The sequence below is a fragment of the Palaemon carinicauda genome, chromosome 8, assembly GCF_036898095.1.
Source record: "Palaemon carinicauda isolate YSFRI2023 chromosome 8, ASM3689809v2, whole genome shotgun sequence".
Classification (NCBI taxonomy): Eukaryota; Metazoa; Arthropoda; class Malacostraca; order Decapoda; family Palaemonidae; genus Palaemon; species Palaemon carinicauda.
Genome location: NC_090732.1, coordinates 135324705 through 135352576, shown reverse-complemented (window position 1 = coordinate 135352576; position 27872 = coordinate 135324705). Strand labels below are relative to the sequence as shown.

General features: G+C 43.7%; 1 protein-coding gene across 1 annotated transcript in view; it reads right to left on the bottom strand.

The window, feature by feature from the left end:
- The window catches only part of LOC137645953 (small ubiquitin-related modifier 3-like), a 54285-nt gene extending 27317 nt beyond the window's left edge, over positions 1-26968 (bottom strand). The window contains exon 1 of the mRNA XM_068379026.1: positions 26835-26968. Coding sequence (XP_068235127.1) covers positions 26835-26852 — 18 coding nt within the window. The 5' untranslated portion in view covers positions 26853-26968. The remainder of the gene's footprint in view (positions 1-26834) is intronic.
- Between the last annotated feature and the right edge of the window lie 904 nt (positions 26969-27872).

Genomic DNA, 27872 nt, shown 5'->3' with positions numbered 1-27872 from the left:
CTGAAACCTGGATATGATGGCATCATGCCTCTTCAGGATCCAGTTGGCCACCTGGTTGGTAGCGTCATATGTTAAGAACTCTAGCACCCGTGAAAACCATGTTCTTAAATGCCCAACACTTCTGGGGATCAGAGAGATCCTCGGTCGTGGCTAAGTAGCCCACGGTCCTAGACCAATGGTCCATCCACAAGGAAGCCTGAAGGGTTACCTTCGCCAACATCTCCATATCTAAAGCCTCTGTAGTGAAGAACGTAACTACAATACCAGTTTCTACATGGTAGAGCCTTGGAACAAGACCAACGCTGGTTGGTCTAATGGCAATGAAGAAGGGAAGTTGTCTTGTACATTAAAGTACAGTGGAACCTCTACACACAATTGCCTCCCAAAGTAAAATTCGATCAAATTTTCGTCTCGACACCCGAAGTCATGCTCCAACATCCGATGTAGATCATACACGTAGAATTTTCTCGAAGCGTTAGTTGTAGTTTCTTGTATACGCCCGGTAGACGGCAGCACATCGGAGGGACGTCACTCAGCGTCGCGTCGGTCAGTTCTCTGTTCTCGTGCGCATCGTGTGGTTGTCCTCTGTTCGATCCGTTATTAACAGTGCTTATTATCTTCCTTTTTTCACGTTTCCTTTTTTATTTTACGTATAATCATGGGTCCTACAAAGCTTAGTTTCGGTACAGGTATTAGTAGTGGTGAGAAAAGGAAGAAGGCAATGCTTTCATTAGAATTGAAGCAAGAAATTATAGAAAAACATGAGCGCAGTGAGCGTGTGAGTGATCTGGCTAAACAATATGGCCAGAATATGTCTAAGATCTCGACGATCATCAAGCAGATGGCAGCCATTAAAGCAGTAAAACCATTGAAGGGAGATCACCATTATTTCAAAATGTCGTAGCCCCACCCTGGAAGAGTTGGAACGCCTTTTGTTGATATGGATAAAGGATAAAGAGATTGTTGGTGATACAATACCTGAAACGATCATTTGTGAGAAGGCCAGTGCTATCTATTGTGACTTGAAGGTGGCGGGCTCTGGGGATGACGCGGGGGAGAGTTCAACCGATCCTACAACGGAGGAATTCAAGGCGTCTCGCAGTTGATTCGAGAAATTTAAGAGACAGACCGGGATTCATTCACTTGATCGGCACGGAGAGGCTTCAAGTTCGGACACCAAGGCTGCTAACGATTTTGTTAAAAAGTTTGAAAAGATCGTGGAGGATGAAGGCTACGTAGAGCAGCAAGTTTTCAATTGTGATTAAACCGATCTGTTTTGGAAAAAGATGCCAAGTCAAACTTACATAACTGCCAAAGAGAAGAAAATGCCTGGACATAAGCCGATGAAGAATCGGTTGACTCTTGCCCTATATGCCAACGCCAGCGGGGACTGCAAAATAAAGACGTTATTAGTTTATCATCCCAAAAACCCTAGGGCATTTAAGACACAGAGTCAATAAGGACATGCTGCATGTTTTCTTGTGTGCTAATTCTAAGGCTTGGGTTACTAGACATTTCTTTGTTGAATGGGTAAACCAAGTTTTCAGTCCTGCTGTCAAGAAGTACCTTCAGTAGAGGAATTTACCTTTAAAGTGCTTGCTTTGCTTGGATAATGCTCCCACTCACCCCCCGGACTCGAAGATGATATCATCAACCAGTTCAAATTCATCAGTGCTGTATCTTACACCTAACACCACCCCTATCCTCCAGCCCATGGACCAGCAAGTCATCTCTAATTTTAAGAAGCTCTACACCAAGCACATATCCAAGTAGTGCTTTAATGTCACACAAAACACCAACTTAACTTTGCGTGAATTTTGGAGGAGCCATTTCAATAATTTGCACAGCTTGAAGATCATAGATCAGACTTGGGAGGGAGTAACTCGATGGACACTGAATTCAGCTTGGAAGAAGCTTTGGCCTGATGCTGTTTCTCCCAGAGATTTTGAAGGTTTTGGCCCCAAGCCTCAACCTGTGATTGCCGTAGCGGAAGACATAGAAGAGATTGTATCCCTTGGTAAGTCCATGGGTCTGGAGGTCGATGGAGATGACATCACCGAACTCGTTGAGGAGCATCATGAAGAGCTCACCACCGAGGAACTCAAGGAACTGCATGCCATGCAGCATGATGAGTTCCAAGTGCAGTTGAGGGGGTCAGAGCACATCTTAAGTTCGGCTGAAATAAAAGACATGTTAGAACATCATCAACGTGTGGTTGATTTCATTGATAAGTATCACCCACAGAAACTTCTGGTTTGCCGTGAAGTTTCGCAATTTGATGATGTCTGCTTAACTCATTTCAGAAAAATTCTGAAAAGCCATACCAAGCAACTTTCTCTCGATAGTTTCTTTAAAATATCTACGAAGCCGCGGTCTAGTGATTGTGATGAAGAGAAGGAAAGTGAAACAAAGAAAACTAAGATTGAATTGAGTGAGTGATGAAAATTAAAATCAAAAATAAAAAAAAAATGTAAAAAAATATAAAATATGAAAATAAAAAAAAAAACGAATAAGCTAAGTTAGGTTAAAGTTCACGTAGTGTAAGTTAGAGTAAGTTACGGTACGTTATCCCAGTCATCATCTCTACCTCCTTGCCGACCATCCGTCTCTTCCTGCATAGTAATTCCTACACCTGCGTTGGCCTGTCTCTAAGGTAGAGCGACAATAAACACCCCTTTTTTATTTATCATTTCTTTATAATTATTCTTTTTTACATCTTTCTTATATAATGCAATTGTATTATTGTTATGTGTAATTCATTAAGGAATTATCATAGGTTTTTGGGCTGTGGAACGAATTATACAAATTACAGTGTATTCTTATGGGAAAATTTGCTCCAACATACGATTGTTTTAACATACGAAGCAGTTTCAGGAACGAATTAAGATCATATGTAAAGGTTCCACTGTACTTCTTCATCTCACGAGCGGAGGAAGTAATTTCTGAGGATTTGCTCGCCATAAGGGAGTTCTTCCTTGCAAAGATATGCAAGTCCACCTTAGCAATGGATCCTGCAACCAACTTAAACCAAGGTAGCTCCAAGAGCACAGCATAGAAAGTCTATGGTTGCATCTCCCCTGAAGAGAGGAGTAAGTGGCCTCACCGAGTCCTTTTACTACATGAATGCAGATTTAGACCCATCCTCCTCATTGTCGGGAGCCTTACGCCTAACAGCTGGATGGAGATCGCCAATCAAATCATCAGAATCTGAAAGTCGTCATCCGGTTTTCTCATAAGGGAACGAGGCACAGGAGGGTCTATGCTGACTTCCTAAGCTAACACCACAGATCTGAATCCTCCGTGAGTTTGGATGCCCAATTCTTTGACAGAGTGTTGGCATCCTCCCACACTCGGGACTGAACAACGACTCTTTCTGCTCCCTCAATGGGATAGACACCATGACAAGAGGTGCCGCAGAAGTGGAAGGGTAAATGATCTCCATAGGCAAGAGCCTAAGAGAGTCCACAATCGAAATATTCCTTAATCTCGATCCCCTATAGGACTTGGGATAGAAGTTATCCCCAGTTGGAGGCATGATCTGTCTAAGAAGATGCCGCCTCTGACTAAATCTAATGAGAACAATTCCCTATTTCTCCTCAATAGGATCAATGCCAGATGGTTTGGCCTTCATTCCTTGAAGCAAGGATGCTGCAAGAGAGCCTCACAAGACAACTCTAGCGCAGCTGGTTCGCAGATGAATTGCTTCTAAACTGGAGGGCGAGCTTGCTCAGGAGGCGCTTGAGGTGAGCAAAACTGGTTCACACACAACCCCTAGAGCAGAAACAGGTTATCAAAAGCTTCTAGAGGTTGCGTAGCTACCCTTACCCAATTACATAATGGAACACTGCTCGCCAAAAGAGAGCAAGAGACAGGTGCACACGACTGTGTCTTGTGAGCTACTTGGTGGGGTAGGGTTGATTGCGCTCACCTGTGCATAAGCGAGACACAATAGGTCGGTTCACGAGTTCAAGCAGGTGTTATCCTACTCTCACCAACCTACCATGCAAGATAGGACTAGCAGAGAGCGTCTGGCAAGCAACCATAGGTAACTGGGCACGCTGGAGACTACGGAAGTCTGACAAGACCCAAGCGGTAAGGTTAGGTGCAAGCTAGGTTGCAGGATGATCGTGTGAATCATCTATGAGCTTCCGAATGATGAAATCCAAAAAGCTAATGCACACTCGTACTCATGAGTATCCTGCTAAGGTGGACTCCCAGGTGAAGACAATCTCTCATGCCTACAATGGTGTCTGTCATAAAACCCTGGAGGGATGGCGCGCTAGATAGGCCTAAATCTTCCTCGAGTTGAGCAAGCTCAGTGTGCGTACTGACCCTTGGATGGAGTGTGCCAGGGAGGAACTTGAACGAAAACCACCCTACGGATCCTCACCGCAACGAGGACAAACAGAGGGCAATGTGACCATGCAAAAGGGACTTCCTTCTATCGGCACTGAAGCCAACCCCAGCAGGGGCAGAAATCCTCTCCTGCTGTGCACACCCAGCAAACGCCTCCAAAACCAGTTCCAAGAGTCCCAATGATGGCCACAGCGGAGTCAAATGGCTATCCCTCTAACTCAACCGTTCCCCGGAGGAGACTGATCAACCAGAGTCAGAGAGGAGAGTGTCAGGGAAAAGTGAAATTAGTCGGGATTTCTTAGACCTCGAAGATCCTGAAGGCAAAGAATCCCTTCCTCCTCCAGCCATGTCACTACCCCTAGGAGGATAACCACTCCCTAAACTCTGGGGCAGGAGTGACGTCCTGCCTTGCTTCAGCAATCTCACAAGCCATGCGTCCTTAAGGAAACACACCCCGAATCACACCTGAAAAGAAAAATGAAAAGTTTTAAATTCTAACCTGCCAGTGAGAATGTGGAAGTACATGTAGGCATCTGTCTTTAACCATGGTTGAGATCAAAGTGGAGAAGATATGAGTGATTGGGAGTGGGAAAGGGCAGTGCTTCCCACCGCTACCACTGTTAACATCATTTGACACCTTTTTAAAAGTTTTATAGCCATATGCCAGCTTGCACTCATTACTTCTTATATGCAAAGAACGTAAGGTTTGTATTTTGTGTAGGAACAACTAAAAAGTTCCCTATTGAGTTCATGGCATACGATAGTGATGAAGCCTGCACGATTGAGGTAACGGTACCTGCCCAAATTATGATACTGGAAGGACAGTAATTCATCTTATGAAGAAAATAGATTAACCAAAGCACTCTTCAGAGATACAATACTGCATGTTTATATTCAGTAAGAAGACAGAGCCTTAGGTTAGTTTAGTTAAGTGGGGTGTGCGTGTTGTAGCTAAAGTTAAGGAGAACAGAAGCGTTGATATTTAGTTGTGGTGGAACACAGGTAAATAGGCCTATCTGCCCTATTCATCAAATTTTCATGTTAAGAGTACAAACTTCACTGTGAATGGAAAGCTTTTACCCCTTACTCATCAGTGAGAATTTAGCAGGAAATCTAAACATGACAATAGAGAAATACAAAACTGGAGGGCCTCAAAAGTGAGCAAAAACCTTCCTAACAATTGTAGCATGATAGTTCAATTTCTTACCACCAAAGAATTCACCATATGTTTAGTGATGCTCACTTTAACATGTTTTGTTTGAAATCAAAACATACAGGCAAATAATAAATTATACATACAGCGACTAAAAATATTAACTGTATGGCAGTGCTTTAGGTCCTTTGTATACATTTGAGAATGTAATGGTGTTTCATTTCACATGTACTTTTCAGGGTAATTATCTTTTTTTCTCTAACACAATCATTACCAATATTTTGAACCTATTAAAACTAGCCAAATTTTTGTGCTTTACAGTAGTCCCTGGATGGTTTCATACTTGTCTATTATTTTAATGTCTTTTCATTTAACCCTTTTACCCCCGGGTTATCTGGAAATTTCCAACCCTTAACCCCCAGGGGGTTATTTTTTTCCCAGCACATTTTGCAGTATATTTTTTTTACATTGCTCTAAAAACCTTAATTTTTGTCATAGAGAGGTCAGGTTGGTCTCATTCTCTTGGAAAATGCCTGAATTTTCTCAAAAAATTATCAAAAAATATGAAAAATGTTATTTTGATAATAAAATAAATTTTTGAATATACTTACCCGGTGATTATATAGCTGCAACTCTGTTGCCCGACAGACAACTCTACGGTAAAAACTCGCCAGCGATCGCTACACAGGTTGCGGGTGTGCCCAACAGCGCCATCTGTCGTCCAGATACCCAGTACTCAATGTAAACAAAGACTCAATTTTCTCCTCGTCCCACTGCGTCTCTATTGGGGAGGAAGGGAGGGTCCTTTAATTTATAATCACCGGGTAAGTATATTCAAAAATTTATTTTATTATCAAAATAACATTTTTCAATATTTAACTTAGCCGGTGATTATATAGCTGATTCACACCCAGGGGGGTGGGTAGAGACCAGCAATATATGTTTACACTTTTATGAGCTAAGAGTTTTTATTTCATTTTAGAAGTTATCAAAATAACAAAAACAAAATAAATAGGTACCTGGTAAGGAAGTCGACTTGAACAATTTCTCTGCCTTTTAAGTACGTCTTCCTTACGGAGCCTCGCGATCCTCTTAGGATGCTGATCGACCCCTAGGATCTGAAGTATCAAGGGTTGCAACCCATACAACAGGACCTCATCAAAACCCCTAATCTAGGCACTCTCAAGAAATGACTTTGACCACCCGCCAAATCAACCAGGATGCGAAAGGCTTCTTAGCCTTCCGGACAACCCAAAAAACAACAATAAAAACATTTCAAGAGAAAGATTAAAAGGGTATGGAATTAGGGAATTGTAGTGGTTGAGCCCTCACCCACTACTGCACTCGCTGCTACGAATGGTCCCAGTGTGTAGCAGTTCTTGTAAAGAGACTGGACATCTTTCAAGTAAAATGACGCGAACACTGACTTGCTTCTCCAATAGGTTGCGTCCATTATACTTTGCAAAGATATATTTTGCTTAAAGGCCGCGGAAGTTGTTAAAGCTCTAACTTCGTGCGTCTTCACCTTAAGCAAAGTTCGGTCTTCCTCACTCAGATGTGAATGAGCTTCTCGTATTAACAATCTGATAAAGTCTGACCAAGCATTCTTTGACAAAGGCAAGGATGGTTTCTTAACTGAACACCATAAAGCTTCCGATTGGCCTTGTAAAGGTTTAGTACGCTTTAAATAGAACTTAAGAGCTCTAACAGGGCATAAGACTCTTTCTAGTTCATTGCCTACGATCTCCGATAAGCTGGGGATATCGAAAGATTTAGGCCAAGGCCGAGAAGGCAGCTCATTTTTGGCTAGAAAACCAAGTTGTAGCGAACAAGTGGCTTTTTCTGACGAAAATCCTATGTTCTTGCTGAAGGCATGAATCTCACTGACTCTTTTAGCCGAGGCTAAGCATACCAGGAAAAGAGTCTTAAGAGTGAGATCTTTCAGGGAGGCTGATTGTAACGGCTCCAACCTGTCTGACATGAAGAATCTTAGTACCACGTCTAAATTCCATCCAGGGGTAGCCAAACGACGCTCCTTGGTGGTCTCAAAAGACTTAAGGAGGTCTTGCAGATCTTTATGTTTGGAAAGATCTAAGCCTCTATGCCGGAAGACCCATGCCAACATGCTTCTGTAGCCCTTGATAGTGGGAGCTGAAAGGGATCGTCCTTTTCTCAGGTATAAGAGAAAAACAGCTATTTGAGCTACAGAGGTACTGGTCGAGGATACAGAAACTGACTTGCACGAGCCTCGAAAGACTTCCCACTTCGATTGGTAGACTCTAATGGAAGAAGCTCTCCTTGCTCTAGCAATCGCACTGACTGCTTCCTTCGAAAAGCCTCTAGCTCTCGAGAGTCTTTCGATAGTCTGAAGGCAGTCAGACGAAGAGCGTGGAGGCTTTGGAGTACCTTCTTTACGTGTGGCTGACGTAGAAGGTCTACCCTTAGAGGAAGACTACTGGGAACGTCTACTAACCATCGAAGTATCTCGGTGAACCATTCTCTCGCGGGCCAGAGGGAAGCAACTAACGTCAACCTTGTCCCTTCGTGAGAGGCGAACTTCTGCAGTACCTTGTTGACAATCTTGAACGGTGGGAATGCGTAGAGATCCAGATGTGACCAATCTAGGAGTAAAGCATCTATATGTATTGCTACTGGGTCCGGGACTGGAGAGCAATAGATTGGAAGCCTCTTGGTCAGCGAGGTTGCAAAGAGATCTATGGATGGTTTTACCCCAAGTGGCCCAAAGTCTCTTGCACACATCCTTGTGGAGGGTCCATTCGGTTGGAATTACTTGCCCTTTCCGACTGAGACAATCTGCTATGACGTTCAAGTCGCCTTGGATGAACCTCGTTACTAGGGAGATGTCTTAACCTTTTGACCAGATGAGCAGGTCCCTTGTGATCTCGTACAACGTCAGTGAGTGGGTACCTCCTTGTTTGGAGATGTACGCCAAGGCCGTGGTGATGTCCGAGTTAACTTCCACCACTTTGCCTCGAAGGAGAGACTTGAAGCTTTTCAAGGCCAGATGTACTGCCAACAGCTCCTTGCAGTTGATATGCATGCTCCTCTGACTCGAGTTCCACAGTCCTGAGCATTCCCGACCGTCTAGTGTCGCGCCCCAGCCCACGTCCGATGCGTCCGAGAAGAGAACGTGGTTAGGAGTCTGAACAGCCAGGGGAAGACCCTCTCTTAGGTTGATATTGTCCTTCCACCAAGTCAGACAAGACTTTATCTTTTCGGAAACCGGGATCGAGACCGCTTCTAGCGTCTTGTCCTTTTTCCAGTGAAAAGCTAGATGGTATTGAAGAGGACGGAGGTGTAGTCTTCCTAGTGACACAAATTGTTCCACGGATGACAGCGTCCCTACCAGACTCATCCACAGCCTGACTGAGCAGCGTTCCTTCTTCAGCATCTTCTGGATGGATAGCAGGGCTTGATCTATTCTGGGGGCTGATCGTCTTGTTGTTCAGCAACGTCCTCATCAGAGGGTTCCTCATCCGAAAACTGATGAGGAAACGGCAACGGAGTGGGCAACGTCTGGCTCGCTGCTTGACAGTCTGTGAACTGTCAACAACTGAACTGTCAACCACAACAGGTGCGTGAGGACGCACAGCGTCCACTCGAGACTGCTTTGACTGCCTAGACTGAGCAGTCAAAACAACTCTAGAATGCGGAGGTTGACGCACAGCGTCAAAACAAGTCAACTCCGATTGTTAGTGAACGTCTTGAACGTCAACAGGAGCATCAGCAAGTGGCCTAACGTCCAAATGCGGCTGAAAAACCACACGAGACCGCATCGAGTGTGGTTCTAAACAACCTGACTGACGTGACTAAGCTACGCCAACGTCAACAGTAAGCACAAAGGAACGTTAGGTTGGCTGAAAGCCAGGATATCGATGAGATAAACGGCTAGACTCAACGGACTAATCGGCAGAATAGTCTTCCATAAGGGAGGCAAGCATATACTGCATGTCTTGCCATACAACCCATTAAGGATCAACGGAAATGGTTGTGGTAAGAGACGAGGGTAACGTCTGTGACCGCAACACTTTGCCTACAAAAAAAGACTCTCGGAGTCTGTGTTACGCTTTTGTTAGGCGGTGAGCAGTTATCCGATGACTGCATAGGGTCAGAGCTGTCCTAATGGTTGTAACCAGGACGCTGGACCTGTCCTGAAAGGACTGACTTTCGCTTAAGGGCTTCGAAACCTTGTGACAGGTTTCTTATGCGAAAAGCCTTCGGATGACGAGGAGAAACAACGTCTCTCTCGTCTTATGGTAGGGGAGATCTTGGTAAGATACACCCGATACCATAGAGGGAAAACGTCTGTTCGTTGGTCAAGGCCTCTCGAACCCATAAGTCGTTTGACATTACTTCTCCCCTGGGCTTGAGAGCATGTAAGAGGTCCCGGACTAGGTGAACGACAGGCACGAACAGACGAACCCTCGGACGCAACACTGTAACACTTTGCGCATATCACTTTATCACTTCGATTTTCTGTTTTGCACTTATTTCACTGAAATCGAAACTTTTACTGATTTCTACCTGAAACACGCAATTCTACCCTTCATTAAAAGGTAGTAATTGCGAAATCAGTCGTATAATGCAAGCTCATTAATACCAGCAAAAACAGAAAACATATTTTAAGATAAAAAAATCAGTGGCTGGGAAAGAGACTAAACACTAGTTCATATAACTACGTTTTCAATCTCTCACCGCACATAGCCTGGGGACGAGAATAAAAAACTAAAATGTTTTATCCTTCCTCCCCGTACAGCGACTAGGGACGAGAGTAACTCGAGAACAACGTTACCCGCTTGAACGGAACGTTTTCTCTCCTCTCTCTCCCTCCGTCTCTATCTCTCTCTCTCTTTCTCTCTTGATTTCGCACCTAAGAGAAGAGCCCAATTATATTTCGTCAAAAAAAAAACATGTTATTTGACTAAAGGAAAAAACTGAAAGGTTTTTCAAATAAAAAGTTCCTTTAAAATAGAATTTAAAACATTTAAGCTAAGAAAGAATGAACAAAACGTCAGAATCGATTTACTCTTACTGCAAAGTGAAACCGTGATACACTCTCTCTCTATCGTAACGATAGAGCGCATGTTGAACGTCCTGAACGTCAACAACTGCGTAGCATAAATAAACTAAACGTTAGTTCATCTTTGAAAACAGTACGAAGACTATCAAAGAAATTCTTTCATAAAATATTACATTTAAAAAGTTTTAAATCCTTAGCTCTTTAAAAGCTAATTACGATATAAAGGGCTCAACGTTGATTAACTTCGGTTTCCAAGTTAGGACCGCCTACTCTCAGGAAAGGTCTATATAAACAAAACATTAAAATTATTTTTATATGTTTATAATAAATGGAAAGTTAATCGAAGAGGCCTAATAAAGGCGGAGAGATATAAAATACATAGAGGAAAATCTATAACGTGATATAATTACTAAAAGCCTAAACACACTTCCATCTAAGGGAAGGGTCGGCCATTTAAAAGTGAAAGAAAGTCCATACTCTCTTTGTCACCATAATTAAATCTATCCAAAACGAGTTCAAGATTTAAGATGAAGATAAAACACCTGCATAGCGAAAGCTCAAAACTAGAATAAAGTACTTCACCAATTAGTTGTGAAAAAACTCCAGTTTAGCAACAGCGAGTAAGTACGTCTTGTCGATAGCTCGACAGAGAGAAAAATTGAGTCTTTGTTTACATTGAGTACTGGGTATCTGGACGACAGATGGCGCTGTTGGGCACACCCGCAACCTGTGTAGCGATCGCTGGCGAGTTTTTACCATAGAGTTGTCTGTCGGGCAACAGAGTTGCAGCTATATAATCACCGGCTAAGTTAAATATTGAAAAACAAATTTTTATAGCATTTTTTTGCAAGGACGTACCGGTACGTCCATGGGGGTAAAGGGATGGCTTTTGTGAAACGTACCAGTACGTCCTTTGGGGGTAAAAGGGTTAATGGATGGCTGCCGTACAGAGAAAAAGTCACAATGCAGATTTCAATCAATGTAATTAGTAGTAATCATATCAAACTTTTATTAAATTTCTGTCATGTATAATTACCAGAACACAATCTACTTACAAAGGTATTCAACGTAAGTGAGAATTGCATCTATAATTTATGCAAATGGATATGGCGTCATGTATCTAACTGTATTTGGGAGAGGTCACAGGTAAGGCAAAGCCCTCTCCTCCTCAATATATATACAGGAGGTCCCAGCTGTCCACCACAGCCCGATAATCCTGGTTTCCAGTGACAAATATGAGCTACACATTTTTTAAAATTAGTTTTAGTGATTTATGTATTTTTGTCATTTATGTTTGGTGTAATATTTTTTTTTCAAATTCCCCAGGTTTCCCAGAGGAATTCCTCATAATTGTTTACTACAAGGGATAAAAAATGAGTGGTCGGTACAAAGAGCCGATCCAATGTCTGGCTAAAAGGAACAGGAAATCTAAAAATATGTTATTTTTATTAGTAAAATAAATTTTTGAATATACTTACCCGATAATCATGTAGCTGTCAACTCCGTTGCCCGACAGAATTCTATGGAGGGATACGCCAGCTATCACAATACTAGAAGGGGGTGTACTTACCAGCGCCACCTGTGGCCAGGTACTATAGTACTTCTTGTTGACACCTCCTCAATTTTTTCTCGGTCCACTGGTTCTCTATGGGGAGGAAGGGAGGGTCAATTAAATCATGATTATCGGGTAAGTATATTCAAAAATTTATTTTACTAATAAAAATAACATTTTTCAATATTAAACTTACCCGATAATCATGTAGCTGATTCACACCCAGGGGGGTGGGTGAAAAACCAGTGTACAAGACTAAAGGATAGCTAAGTATCCCGTATTTCATATAATCAGTTATCCACAATAACAATGAAATAATAAGTACCTGGTAAGGAAGTCGACTTGAACCGTTACTCTGCCTTTAATAAGATCGTCTTCCTTACTGAGCGCAGCGTTCCTCTTGGGAGGCTGAATCAACTCAAAGGTGCTAAAGTATACAGGGCTGCAACCCATACTAAAGGACCTCATCACAACCTTTAACCTCGGCACTTCTCAAGAAAGAATTGACCACCCGCCAAATCAAGAAGGATGTGGAAGGCTTCTTAGCCGACCGTACAACCCATAAAAAGTATTCAAGAGAAAGGTTAAAAGGTTATGGGATTATGGGAATGTAGTGGCTGAGCCCTCGCCTACTACTGCATTCGTTGCTACGAATGGTCCCAGGGTGTAGCAGTACTCGTAAAGAGACTGGACATCTTTGAGATAGAATGATGCGAACACTGACTTGCTTCTCCAATAGGTTGCATCCATAACACTCTGCAGAGAATGGCTCTGTTTGAAGGCCACTGAAGTAGCCACAGCTCCCACTTCATGTGTCCTTACCTTCAGCAAAGCAAGGTCTTCTTCCTTCAGATGAGAATGTGTTTCTCTAATCAGAAGCCTGAATAGTAAGAAACTGAGTTCTTAGAACTTGGAAAAGAAGGTTTCTTGATAGCACACTATAAGGCTTCTGATTGTCCTTGTAAAGGTTAAGACCTTTTTAGATAGTACCTAAGAGCTCTAACTGGGCAAAGTACTCTCTTCAGATCATTCCCCACCAAGTTGGACAGGCTTGGGATCTCGAACGACTTAGGCCAAGGACGTGAAGGAAGCTCGTTTAGCAAAAACCGAGCTGCAAGGAACATGTAGCCGTTTCAGATGTGAAAACAATGATCCTGCTGAAGGCGTGGATCTCACTTACTCTTTTAGCTGTTGTCAAGCACACGAGGAAAAGAGTTTTTAATGTGAGGTCCTAAAAAGAGGCTGATTGGAGAGGTTCAAATCTTGATGACATAAGGAACCTTAGGACCACGTCTAGATTCCAGCCTGGAGTGGACAACCGACGTTCCTTTGAGGTCTCAAAAGACCTAGGGAGGTCCTGTAGATCTTTGTTGGTGGAAAGATCCAAGCCTCTGTGGCGGAAAACCGCTGCCAACATACTTCTGTAACCCTTGATCGTAGGAGCTGAAAGGGATCTTACTTTCCTTAGATATAACAGGAAGTCAGCAATCTGGGTTACAGTGGTACTGGTGAGGAAACTGCATTGGTCTTGTACCAGCTACGGAAGACTTCCCCTTGAGACTGATAGATTCTGAGAGTGGATGTTCTCCTTGCTTTGGCAATCGCTCTGGCTGCCTCCTTCGAAAAGTCCCTAGCTCTTGAGAGTCTTTCGAAAGTCTGAAGGCAGTCAGACGAAGAGCGTGGAGGATTGGGTGTACCTTCTTTACGTGAGGAAGACTTAGAAGGTTCACTCCTAGAGGAAGAGTCCTGGGAATGTCGACCAGCCATTGCAGTACCTCTAAGAACCATTCTCTCGCGGGCCAGAGCGGAGCCAACCAACGTCAGCCGTGTCCCTTTGTGAGAGGAGAACTTCTGAAGTACCCTGTTGACAATCTTGAACGGCGGGAATGCATACAGGTCGAGATGGAACCAATCCAGCAGAAAAGCATCCACGTGAACTGCTGCTGGGTCTGGAATCGGAGAACAATACAACAGGAGTCTCTAGGTTATCGAGGTAGTGAACAGATCTATGGTTGGCTGACCCCACATGGCCCAAAGTCTGCTGCAAACATTCTTGAGAAGGGTCCACTCTGTGGGGATGACCTGACCCTTCCGTCTGAGGTGATCTGCCATGACATTCATACCGCCCTGAATGAACCTCGTTACCAGTTAGCTTTCGATCTTTAGACCAGATGAGTAGGTCCCTTGCAATCTAGAACAACTTCCACGAAAGAATCCCTCCCTGCTTGAAGATGTAAGCCAGGGCTGTGGTGTTGTCAGAGTCCACCTCCACCACTTTGTTAAGCTGGAGGGACTTGAAGTTTATCAAGGCCAGAATAACCGCCAACAACTCCTTGCAATTGATGTGAAGTGTCCTTTGCTCCTGATTCCATGTTCCCGAGCATTCTTGTCCGTCCAAAGTCGCACCCCAGCCCGTGTCTGATGCGTCCGAGAGGAGACGGCGGTCGTGTTTCTGAACAGCCAAATAGACTTCCTTGAGAAGAAAGCTGTTCTTACACCACGCGAGAGAAGACCTCCTCTCTTCGGAAACAGGAACTGAGACCGTCTCTAGCGTCATGTCCTTTATCCAGTGAGCAGCTAGATGATACTGAAGGGGGGGGAGGTGGAGTCTCCCTAACACGATGAACAGGGCCAGCGATGAAAGTGTCCCTGTTAGACTCATCCACTACCTGACTGAGCATCGGTTCCTTCTCAGCATGCTCTGGATGCATTCTAGGGCTTGGAAGATCCTTGGGGCCGACGGAAAAGACCGAAAAGCTCGACTCTGAAGATCCATGCCCAAGGAGACAATGGTCTGGGATGGGACGAGCTGAGACTCCTCAAAATTGACCAGGAGGCCCAGTTCCTTGGTCAGATCCATAGTCCATTTGAAAATCTCCAGACAGCGACGACTTGTGGGAGCTCTTAAAAGCCAGTCGTCTGACGGAGCCGGACACAAGATCATGGTACTGCTGCACAGTCTGTGAACTGTCAATCATGGGCAAGCGAGGAAGTACAGTGACAACCCGAATCTGTCTAGACTATCTGGGTCGTACAGACAACTCCTTATCGGGTTGCTGAGGTTGCCGCACTGCGTCACAACAAGTCACTTCTGTTGGTTGTTGAACGTCTTCCCCGTGACACATTGACTCCGTAAACAAAAAATCCTCTAACAAGGACTAAGCTTGGACTGCATGTCTTGCAACACAGCTCAAGGTCTATGGGAGCAGGTGTGGTAACAGACGGGATTAGCGACTGAAGTGGAACCATTACCTTCCCTGGAAGCATGTTATGCTTAAAAAAAAAAAAAAGTCCATAAGAGGCTATGCAGCTAAAGGCTCCCTCCAAATGACAGAGTCCTCAAGGGAATATCAGAAGGGAGAAAAGAACTTTCTCATCTACAGGGACCATATCCTAGAAAAGCTAAGTTCTCTCAGTGAGGGTTCACTGGTGCAAAAGCAGCAGACTAGAAGGCAACGTTATGAAACTGCTTGACAGTCTAGTGAGTTGGCAACAACCAAAGATGTGTGACTGAGAAGCATGCGGTAAGGTATGCAGAGCATGTTGTATGCAGAGTATGCTGTATGCAGAGCATGCTGTATGTAGAGCATGTTGTATGCAGAGCATGCTGAATGCAGAGCATGCTGTATGCAGAGCATGTTGTATGCAGAGCATGCTGAATGCAGAGCATGCTGTATGCAGAGCATGTTGTATGCAGAGCATGCTGTATGCAGAGCATGCTGTATGTAGAGCATGTTGTATGCAGAGCATGCTGAATGCAGAGCATGCTGTATGCAGAGCATGTAGTATGCAGAGCATGCTGTAAGCAGAGCATGCTGTATGTAGAGCATGCTGTAAGGTAAGCAGAGCGTGTGCATGGCGTTTAACATTTCTCATAAATTCCATGACCAGTGCTAGAGTGCTTTATGCATGCTTGCATGGGGTTTAATATCAACATAATATATACCTTACATTCATAACTCATGATTCATATTTTTGCCATATTTTGCGATATTGTTAAAAATATATTGCAAGGAATACAAATATATTTTTATAAGTAATACAAATAACCTCCATTATCATAAGGTTTGAAAATGGAGGTAAGGTATGCTGAACAGCAGAGTCAGAACAAGCTGGAACAACAATAGTTGTGGTTTCCTCTTCAAGACTCTGTTGAGGGAACACCTGAGGCTCAGTCTGCAAAGGCTGATCAAAGGAAGTAGCAGAAGGTAGGCGCATTGGAGGAGGCTGACTCCTGGCATGAGTGGCTGAACTCAAGGGTTGCGCTTGCTGAGTGGTTGGCGGATGCGCAGTAGCAAGTTCCTGAGGAACGAGTTGAGGTTCCTGCGGTGTGAGCTGAGAGCGAAAAGGTAGTGGCTGCGCAGAACGCAGTAAAAATCTCGCAAGTTGAGGCTCCTGAGGCGCAAGGCTAAGGTGTTGAGGTGCTTGCCTTGAGGAGGGTTGAGCTCGCTGCAGCGAGAGCTGAGGAGACTGACTCATGGATGGGAGAGGTTGTACCTCAAGCGAGTGTTGCCTCACTGGTGGAACAGCAAGTGGAAGCGGAGGAAGAGAGGTATAAGCCTCCTGTTCCCATTGCTGAGGTTGCCTTAAGGAAGGCGGAGGGAGCTGCACACCACTGGGATCAGTAAACTCATAACGTGGCTCAACATCGTACGCCTGGCAGGCGGTACTGCGGTCAGGCGGAGGGAGCGCAGGCGGAGCGAGCGCAGGCGGAGGCGCAACCTTCTCAGCCCGACACTCACGCATCAAGACCGAAAGTTGTGACTGCATGGACTGCAGTAGAGTCAACTTGGGGTCGGCAGACACTAAGGTCTGCTGAGGTAAAGCCTTAACAGCAGAGATCTGTTGCGGCAGAACCTTACTCCTCTTAGGCGGAGTGCATTCAACTGATGACTGAGGAGAGTCAGAGCTAACCCAAAGACTGCATCCGGGTTGTTGAACTCTAACTTCGTACGTCTGGCATAGGTCTGGACTTTACGTTTAAGAGGTCTTGAGACCTGAGACCAGCGTTTTCTCCCCTAAATTTCTTCTGCAGACGAGCAAAATAAGGGCTCAATCGTCTGCGGGTGGGAGTGACGGTCTCGGTAAGACACGCCCACAACCACCGAGGATACTTCTGTGCGCCGATCAAGGCCTGCTGAACCCTTATGCCCTTCGACATTGCTTCTCCCCTGGGCTTGGGAGCTTGCAAGAGGTCCCGGACTGGGAGGACGACTGGCGCGCACAGAAGTACCCTCACGCACAACACTGACACACTTTGCGCTAATCACTTATCACTTTGATTTTCTGTTTGCACTTATTTCACTAAACTCGAAACTTTAAGTGGTTTGTACCTGAAACACGCAATTCTATCCTTTCTCAAAAGTTAGTAATTGCGAAAACAGAATTACAATGTAACAGAAAAATCTAATGAAAGATAAATAATTCAGTGGCTGGAAAGAGACTAAACACTAGATCACTCTAGAAACGTTTACCTTCTTCCCCTAAAGAGACTAGGGAGAAGAGCAAAAACGATAACAACGTTACTCGCTTGAATGAAACGTTTATCCTCCTCTTTCTCCCTCCGTCTCTATCTCTCTCTCTCTCTCTCTCTCTTGACTTAGAACCTGAGAGAAGAGCCCAATCATATATATCGTTAAAACATATTATTGTTAAAGGAAAAAACTGAAATATTTCCCAAAATGAAAAGTTCCTTTATTAGGATTAAAACCATTAAGTTAAGAAAGAATGAACAAAACGCTAGACACGGTTACTCTTACTGCAACGTGAAACCGTGAAAATTCTTTCTCTATCGTAACGATAGAGCGCAAGTTGAACGTTCTGAACGTCAACAACTGCAGAGAAAAACAAAACGTTAGTTCAACTTTGAAAACAGTACGAGACTATCAAAGAAATTCTTTCAAAGACATTAAAATAGCATAATATGTTAACAGGTAAAACCGAAATGACGGGCTCAATGTTAATTAACTTCGGTACCAAGAAAAGACCGCCTACTATTAGGAAGGTCGAATATAAACAAATATAAAAATGTTATTTTCATTAGTAAAATAAATTTTTGAATATACTTACCCGATAATCATGTAGCTGTCAACTCTGTTGCCCGACAGAATTCTATGGAGGGATACGCCAGCTATCACAATACTAGAAGGGGGTGTTCTTACCAGCGCCACCTGTGGCCAGGTACTCAAGTACTTCTTGTTGACACCTCCTCAATTATTCCTCGGTCCCACTGGTTCTCTATGGGGAGGAAGGGAGGGTCAATTAAATCATGATTATCGGGTAAGTATATTCAAAAATTTATTTTACTAATGAAAATAACATTTTTCAATATTAAACTTACCCGATAATCATGTAGCTGATTCACACCCAGGGGGGTGGGTGAAAACCAGTGTACAAGATTAAAGGATAGCTAAGTATCCCATATTTCATATAACAGTTATCTCAAATAACAATGAAATAATAAGTACCTGGTAAGGAAGTCGAATTGAACCGTTACTCTGTCTCTTTTTTAAGTTCGTCTTCCTTACTGAGCGCAGCGTTCCTCTTGGAGGCTGAATCAACCCAAAGGTGCTAAAGTATACAGGGCTGCAACCCATACTAAAGGACCTCATCACAACCTTTAACCTCGGCGCTTCTCAAGAAAGAATTGACCACCCGCCAAATCAACAAGGATGTGGAAGGCTTCTTAGCCGACCGAACAACCCATAAAAAGTATTCAAGAGAAAGGTTAAAAAGTTATGGAATTATGGGAATGTAGTGGCTGAGCCCTCGCCTACTACTGCATTCGTTGCTACGAATGGACCCAGGGTGTAGCAGTACTCGTAAAGAGACTGGACATCTTTGAGATAGAATGATGCGAACACTGACTTGCTTCTCCAATAGGTTGCATCCATAACACTCTGCAGAGAACGGTTCTGTTTGAAGGCCACTGAAGTAGCCACAGCTCTCACTTCATGTGTCCTTACCTTCAGCAAAGCAAGGTCTTCTTCCTTCAGATGAGAATTTGCTTCTCTAATCAGAAGCCTGATGTAGTAAGAAACTGAGTTCTTAGACATTGGTAGAGAAGGCTTCTTGATAGCACACCATAAGGCTTCTGATTGTCCTCGTAATGGTTTTGACCTTCTTAAATAGTACTTAAGAGCTCTAACAGGGCAAAGTACTCTCTCTAGTTCGTTCCCCACCATGTTGGACAGGCTTGGGATCTCGAACGACTTAGGGCAAGGACGGGAAGGAAGCTCGTTTTAGCCAAAAAAACCGAGCCGCAAGGAACATGTAGCCGTTTCAGATGTGAAACCTATGTTCCTGCTGAAGGCGTGGATCTCACTTACTCTTTTACCTGTTGCTAAGCACACGAGGAAAAGAGTTTCTAATGTGAGGTCCTTAAAAGAGGCTGATTGGAACGGTTCAAATCCTGATGACATTAGGAACCTTAGGACCACGTCTAGATTCCAGCCTGGAGTGGACAACCGACGTTCCTTTGAGGTCTCAAAAGACCTAAGGAGGTCCTGTAGATCTTTGTTGGAGGAAAGATCCAAGCCTCTGTGGCGGAAAACCGCTGCCAACATACTTCTGTAACCCTTGATCGTAGGAGCTGATAGGGATTTTACGTTCCTTAGATGTAACCGGAAGTTAGCAATCTGGGTTACAGTGGTACTGGTTGAGGAAAACTGCATTGGCCTTGCACCAGCTTCGGAAGACTTCCCATTAAGACTGATAGACTCTGAGAGTGGATGTCGTCCTTGCTCTGGCAATCGTTCTGGCTGCCTCCTTCGAAAAGCCTCTAGTTCTTGAGAGACTTTCGATAGTCTGAAGGCAGTCAGATGAAGAGCGTGGAGGTTTGGGTGTACCTTCTTTACGTGAGGTTGACGCAGAAGGTCCACTCTAGGAGGAAGAGTCCTGGGAAACGTCGACCAGCCATTGCAGTACCTCGGTGAACCCTTCTCTCGCGGGTCAGAGGGGAGCAACCAACGTCAACCGTGTCCCTTTGTGAGAGGCGAACTTCTGAAGTACCCTGTTGACAATCTTGAACGGCGGGAATGCATACAGGTTGAGATGGGACCAATCCAGCAGAAAGGCATCCACGCGAACTGCTGTTGGGTCTGGAATCGGAGAACAATACAAGAGGAGCTTCTTGGTCATCGAGGTAGCGAATAGAACTATGGTTGGCAGACCCCACAGGGCCCAAAGTCTGCTGCAAACATTCTTGTGAAGGGTCCACTCTGTGGGGAAGACCTGACCCTTACGGCTGAGGCGATCTGCCATGACATTCATATCGCCCTGAATGAGCCTCGTTACCAGCGTGAGCTTTCGATCTTTGACCAAATGAGGAGGTCCCTTGCGATCTTGAACAACTTCCTCGAATGAGTCCCTCTCTGCTTGGAGATGTAAGCCAAGGCTGTGGTGTAGTCGGAGTTCACCTCCACCACCTTGTTAAGCTGGAGGGACTTGAAGTTTATCAAGGCCAGATGAACTGCCAACAACTCCTTGCAATAGATGTGAAGTGTCCTTTGCTCCTGATTCCATGTTCCCGAGCATTCCTGTCCGTCCAGTGTCGCACCCCAGCCCGTGTCCGATGCGTCCGAGAAGAGACGGTGGTCGGGGGTCTGAACAGCCAAAGGTAGACCTTCCTTGAGAAGAATGCTGTTCTTCCACCACGTTAGAGTAGACCTCATCTCTTCGGAAACAGGAACTGAGCCCGTCTCTAGCGTCATGTCCTTTATCCAGTGAGCAGCTAGATGATACTGAAGGGGGCGGAGGTGGAGTCTCCCTAACTCGATGAACAGGGCCAGCGATGAAAGTGTCCCTGTTAGACTCATCCCCTGCCTGACTAAGCATCGGTTCCTTCTCAGCATGCTCTGGATGCATTCTAGGGCTTGGAAGATCCTTGGGGCCGACGGACAAGTCCGAAAAGCTCGACTCTGAAGATCCATACCCAAGGAAACAATGGTCTGGGATGGAACGAGCTGAGACTCCTCAAAATTGACCAGGAGGCCCAGTTCCTTGGTCAGATCCATAGTCCATTTGAAAATCTCCAGACAGCGACGACTTGTGGAAGCTCTTAAAAGCCAGTCGTCTGACGGAGCCGGACACAAGATCATGATACTGCTGCACAGTCTGTAAACTGACAATCATGGGCAAGCGAGGAAGTACAGTGACAACCCGAATCTGTCTAGACTATCTGGGTCGTACAGACAACTCCTTAACGGGTTGCTGAGGTTGCCGCACTGCGTCACAACAAGTCCCTTCTGTTGGTTGTTGAACGTCTTCCCCGTGACACATTGACTCCGTAAACAAAAATCCTCTAACAAGGACTAAGCTTGGACTGCATGTCATGCAACACAGCTCAAGGTCTATGGGAGCAGGTGTGGTAACAGACGGGATTAGCGGCTGAAGTGGAACCATTACCTTCCCTGTAAGCATGTTATGCTTAAATAAAAGTCCATAAGAGGTTATGCAGCTAAAGGCTCCCTCCAAATGACAGAGTCCTCAAGGGAATATCAGAAGGAGGGAGAAAAGAACTTTCTCATCTACAGGGACCTTATCCTAGAAAAGCTAAGTTCTCTGAGTGAGGGTTCACTGGTGCAAAAGCAGCAGACTAGAAGGCAACGTTATGAAACTGCTTGACAGTCTAGTGAGTTGGCAACAACCCAAGATATGTTGAGAAGCATGCGGTAAGGTATGCAGAGCATGATGAATGCAGAGTATGCTGTATGCAGAGCATGCTGTATGTAGAGCATGTTGTATGCATAGCATGCTGAATGCAGAGCATGCTGTATGCAGAGCATGTTGTATGTAGAGCATGCTGAATGCAGAGCATGCTGAATGCTGAGCATGTAGTAAGCAGAGCCTGCTGTAAGCAGAGCCTGCTGTAAGGAAAGCAGAGCGTGTGCATGGCGTTTAACATTTCTCAGAAATTCCATGACCAGTGCTAGAGTGCTTTATGCATGCTTGCATGGGGTTTAAAAATCAACATAATGTTTACCTTACATTCATAACTCATGATTCATATTTTTGCCATGGTTAGAAAATGGAGGTAAGGTATGCTGAACAGCAGAGTCAGAACGAGCTGGAACAACAACAGTGGAAGGTGCAGAAAGTTCCTGTTCCTGTGGTATGAGTGGAGCGTGAAGAGACCGAGGTTGCGCAGAACAAGGTAAAGTTCCCGCAAGCAGAGGTGTCTGAGGCGCAGGATCAGGGTGCACAGGTTGAGCTCGGTGCAGCAGCTGAGGAGACTGACTCACAGGTGGAAGAGGTTGTACCTCCACCGAGAGTTGCACCACCGGTGGAGCAGCCAGGGGAGGAGGAGGAAGAGTGGGGTAATCCTCCTGATCCCAAACCGAAGGTTGCCTTAAAGAAGGCTGAGGCTGAACAACACTGGGAACAGCGAACACAGAAAGAGGTTCAACATCGTACGCCTGGCAGATGGTGCTGCGACTGGGTGCAGCGAGTGCAGGCGGGTTGAGCACAGGCTGAAAGGGTGCAGGGGAGGTGCAACACTCTCAGCCCGACACTCACACAACAGGTCCGAAAGCTGTGCTTGCATGGACTGTAGTAGAGTCTACAACATCGTACGCCTGGCAGATGGTGCTGCGACTGGGTGCAGCGAGTGCAGGCGGGTTGAGCACAGGCTGAACGGGTGCAGGGGAGGTGCAACACTCTCAGCCCGACACTCACACAACAGGTCCGAAAGCTGTGCTTGCATGGACTGTAGTAGAGTCTACAACATCGTACGCCTGGCAGATGGTGCTGTGACTGGGTGCAGCGAGTGCAGGCGGGTGCAGCACAGGCTGAACGGGTGCAGCCGGTTGGTGCACCACCGGTGCAGGCGGGTGCAGCACAGGCTGAACGGGTGCAGGCGGTTGGTGCACCACCGGTGCAGGAGGAGGAGGAGGTGCAACACTCTCAGCACGACACTCACGCATCAGGTCCGAAAGCTGTGCTTGCATGGACTGTAGTAGAGTCCACAAACTGAATGACTGAGGAGAGACAGAGCTAACCCAATGACTGCATCCGGGTTGTTGAACTTTACTTCGTACGTCTGGCATAGGTCTGGACTTTACGTTTAAGAGGTCTTGAGACCTGAGACCAGCGTAACTCTGCCTTTATTTTCTCCTCTAAATCTCTTCTGCAGACGAGCAAAATAAGGGCTCAATCGTCTGCGGGTGGGAGTGACGGTCTCGGTAAGACACGCCCACAACCACCGAGGATACTTCTGTGCGCCGATCAAGGCCTGCCGAACCCTTATGCCCTTCGACATTGCTTCTCCCCTGGGCTTGGGAGCTTGCAAGAGGTCCCGGACTGGGAGGACGACTGGCGCGCACAAAAGTACCCTCACGCATAACACTGACATACTTTGCGCTAATCACTTATCACTTTGATTTCTGTTTGCACTTATTTCACTGAACTCGAAACTTTAAGTGGTTTGTACCTGAAACACGCAATTCTATCCTTCTCAAAAGTTAGTAATTGCGAAAACAGAACTACAATGTAACAGAAAAATCTAATGAAAGAAAATTCAGTGGCTGGAAAGAGACTAAACACTAGATCACTCTAGAAACGTTTAGTTTCTTCCCCTAAAGAGACTAGGGATAAGAGCAAAACGATAACGACGTTACTCGTACGCCTGGCAGGCTTGAGGGAAACGTTTATCCTCTTTCTCCCTCCGTCTCTATCTCTCTCTCTCTCTCTCTCTCTCTCTCTCTCTCTCTCTCTCTCTTGACTTAGAACCTGAGAGAAGAGCCCAATCATATATATCGTTAAAACATATTATTGTTAAAGGAAAAAACTGAAATATTTCCCAAAAAGAAAAGTTCCTTATTAGGATCAAAACCATTAAGTTAAGAAAGAATGAACAAAACGCTAGAAACGGTTACTCTTTACTGCAATGTGAAACCGTGAACATTCTTTCTCTATCGTAACGATAGAGTGCAAGTTGAAACGTTCTGAACGTCAACAACTGCCGAGACAAACAAAACGTTAGTTCAACTTTGAAAAAGTACGAGACTATCAAAGAAATTCTTTCAAAGACCTTAAAATAGCATAATATGTTAACAGGTAAAACCGAAATGACGGGCTCACGATAATTAACTTCGGTACCAAGAAAAGACCGCCTACTATTAGGAAGGTCGAATATAAACAAATATAAAAATTAATTTTAATAAGTTTATAATAAAAGGAAGTTAATCGAAGAGGCCTATAAGAGGCGGAGAGATATAAAATAAATCTATAACTTTTGTTAAGCAAAATTAAGAAAGAGAGTCTATACTCTCTTAGACACCAACACTTCCGTCTAAGGGAAGGGTCGGCCATTGAAAGGTGAACGAGAGTTCATACTCTCTTCGTCACCAAAAATAATCAAATTAATTCCAAAAGCTAACTAAGCTAAAATAGAAGTTTCCAGTAAAGCGACAGCCGAAATCAAAGAGAAATACTTCACCAAAGTCGTGAAAATACTCCAAGAACATAAGCGTATCCCAGAACGTCTTGTCAGAAGCACGACAGAGGAATAATTGAGGAGGTGTCAACAAGAAGTACTTGAGTACCTGGCCACAGGTGGCGCTGGTAAGAACACCCCCTTCTAGTATTGTGATAGCTGGCGTATCCCTCCATAGAATTCTGTCGGGCAACAGAGTTGACAGCTACATGATTATCGGGTAAGTTTAATATTGAAAAATTAATTTTAATAAGTTTATAATAAAAGGAAGTTAATCGAAGAGGCCTATAAGAGGCGGAGAGATATAAAATAAGTCTATAACTTTTGTTAAGCAAAATTAAGAAAGAGAGTTTATACTCTCTTAGACACCAACACTTCCGTCTAAGGGAAGGGTCGGCCATTTAAAGGTGAAAGAGAGTTCATACTCTCTTCGTCACCATAATTAATCAAATTCCAAAAGGTAACTAAGCTAATATAGAAGGTTCCAGTAAAGCGACAGCCGAAATCAAAGAGAAATACTTCACCAAAGTCGTGAAAATACTCCAAGAACATAAGCGTATCCCAGAACGTCTTGCCGGAAGCACGACAGAGGAAAAATTGAGGAGGTGTCAACAAGAAGTACTATAGTACCTGGCCACAGGTGGCGCTGGTAAGTACACCCCCTTCTAGTATTGTGATAGCTGGCGTATCCCTCCATAGAATTCTGTCGGGCAACGGAGTTGACAGCTACATGATTATCGGGTAAGTTTAATATTGAAAAAAAGTGGTTGGCATATACAGTGATGGTCAGATCTGCAAAAAAAAACACTAGTGAAATAATTAGATAAATGAAAAATATATGGTCTATTAGGCAAAAATAAAGTAGAGGATCACACCATTAACCTTCTTAGTTAATATATGACATTAACTTCCAGAGAAACTGGAATTTGCTATAAGAAATGGACGAGTGCTGGGTAGACGTAGTTGGCATTCTTCTATGTATGATTAATGGTAATGGGGCATTATAACTTATGCACAGTAAATTGACTAAAATATGAACACCATTTCATTGTCTAAGTCTACTGTTTACTTTTAGGAGACTGATGGAGGTTAATTGCCCTTGTGTTGTTTAGCATTCGCTTTTGCCAGCTGTTCTATTCTTAGTATGATGTGATCATTCCCTGGCTTTTTCTTTTAACAAATTAAAGCTCCCAAATATTTCTGCACTAGGTCACTTCACCTACTGCAGTCAGAAGACATGTATTTCAAAATTGTGTAAATTCATTTAGTTCAGTAATTATGTTGAAAATGCTGTCCCTTCATTATATCACTATTGTTATTTATCTAAAAGTGAAAAATATCAGAGATAATGACCCACATGATTGGTGTCCACAGCTCATCCATGCAACAATTCTCATAACAGAGAAGCAGTGAGATGATGATTATATATTTGCAAGAGAAGTGAGACATGGCAGAGCAAAAACCATTTGAGGGAAATTATATAAATTATAGGTCAGTATAATACTTTAATTTCCTGCCACTTACAGGAACCATATATTTTCCAACTGTTTATTTTGTTTTTAATGAAATTCCTTGCTGCAAATCACTCGTTTTTGGTTGGTATTTCACCCATCCAAAAATTCGTTTCCCACAGATACCCCATTATCGTTTTCATAAGGGTAGGAAAACTCATAAATGGGTGGTTTGCCACAATATCCATAGACTGAAACGATTAAAATCTAAGATAATAGGAAAAATTTATGGTTTGTGTCTTTGGCTAGAAATTAAAGTATCAGATACAGTATTTACCGCCTTACAAAATTGTATTTTGGAGAGAACAATTTGGCAATGGGTAGTCCTACAGTGCAGTAGCCTAAATTCCGTTCAATATCAGATTACCTTTTAAAGTATCTATATAACCTACGGTATATATGACATCGCTATCTCAATTCTACCTTAGCCTAAGTACTCTGCCCATTTCACAAAGATGGTTTCGTTCCATCTACGGTCAGTAGTGCCTAGTCCTATGAGAAACATTCGCAGTACGATAGATGTATGACATAACGGTTTTATTGACATGACTAATAAGCACGATGGGCCACATGATATCGTTTCCTTAATGGTGCCACACGAAAGATGCAGTCGCCTGAAACGGCTGCAAGCAGGAAAAGTGAGCCTACCCCAATTTTGGAGGGATGATTTATCACCTTTACTCAACTCCACCTGTGGGTAACATGTCACTGTTCTTATGTCTTTTCAGTAAGTTTATTGTATTACTATGTGTGACTATTTGTAAACTTTTGGATACAACGTGAAATACCTTTGCTTCCTCTGACATTTTAGTGGATTTTAGTAATGCTACTCTCGTTGACGATGGGTACGTTTGTAAACACTAATGCTGCAATGACCGCAATTCCTTAGAGTCGGGTCACATAAAGGTTGTGTAAAGCTGCTGTTTTTAAACAAAATTTGGTTAATCAAATTACATACATTAATTTCTTAAGTCAGATTAATATTTTTCCTCATAATTACATTCCCATGATACAGAAATCTCTTTCTAGATATCGTAAAAAGATTTAATTTATTATTCAACTATGGACCTAGTCATACCGAGGAGCTCCGAGTCTGTTATTCAGGTTCTGATGAGGAACATGTTATTGATACTGCTTTTTCGCAATTGGCCTGTTGCCTTTAAAATTACTAGTTTTCCTATCGAAATTAATTTATGACCATTGAACAGACATTGTTTGCAACAAGATAATATTCTTACCATCTAACAATTTGGGTTATACTGGTATAAGTAACAATGCTGATGCCATAAGAGAAAAAATACAAGTAAAACATACTGGATTTTAATTAAAATCATTTCGAGAACGTGTAGCAATGTGCAACATATAGCAGTAACTGTTAACATCCATTGAGGTCAATTAATATTTCAGAATCATTCATATCCTACTTCTTTAAAGAAAGAACTGTCACGAGCAGCAGACAAAGGCTTTTCGCTACACACAAAAAAGGCAAAGTGACTTTAATACTGTCGACCATGTTAACAGCAATTATGGCTCTAGGCATTATACATTTATGCTAAATAGAAACAATGATTAATTTCAGTCATATTAGCTTTGATGAAAATAGACTTCGGAAATCGTAGCCGACCCGGATTAGTTCATTTATTTGGGACTCAATTTTGTAATTTATATCTTCTCGGGTTTGTGCTCACTGCGTTCATTTGCAAGTTCGAATACACTCCAAATATGTGCATCTATTGTATATGCTTCCTTAACCGACCGGTATAGCAATGGCCTTTGTTTAGTGTGTAAAGCTCCAGACATTTTAGTTATGTGAATATAAAGTAATG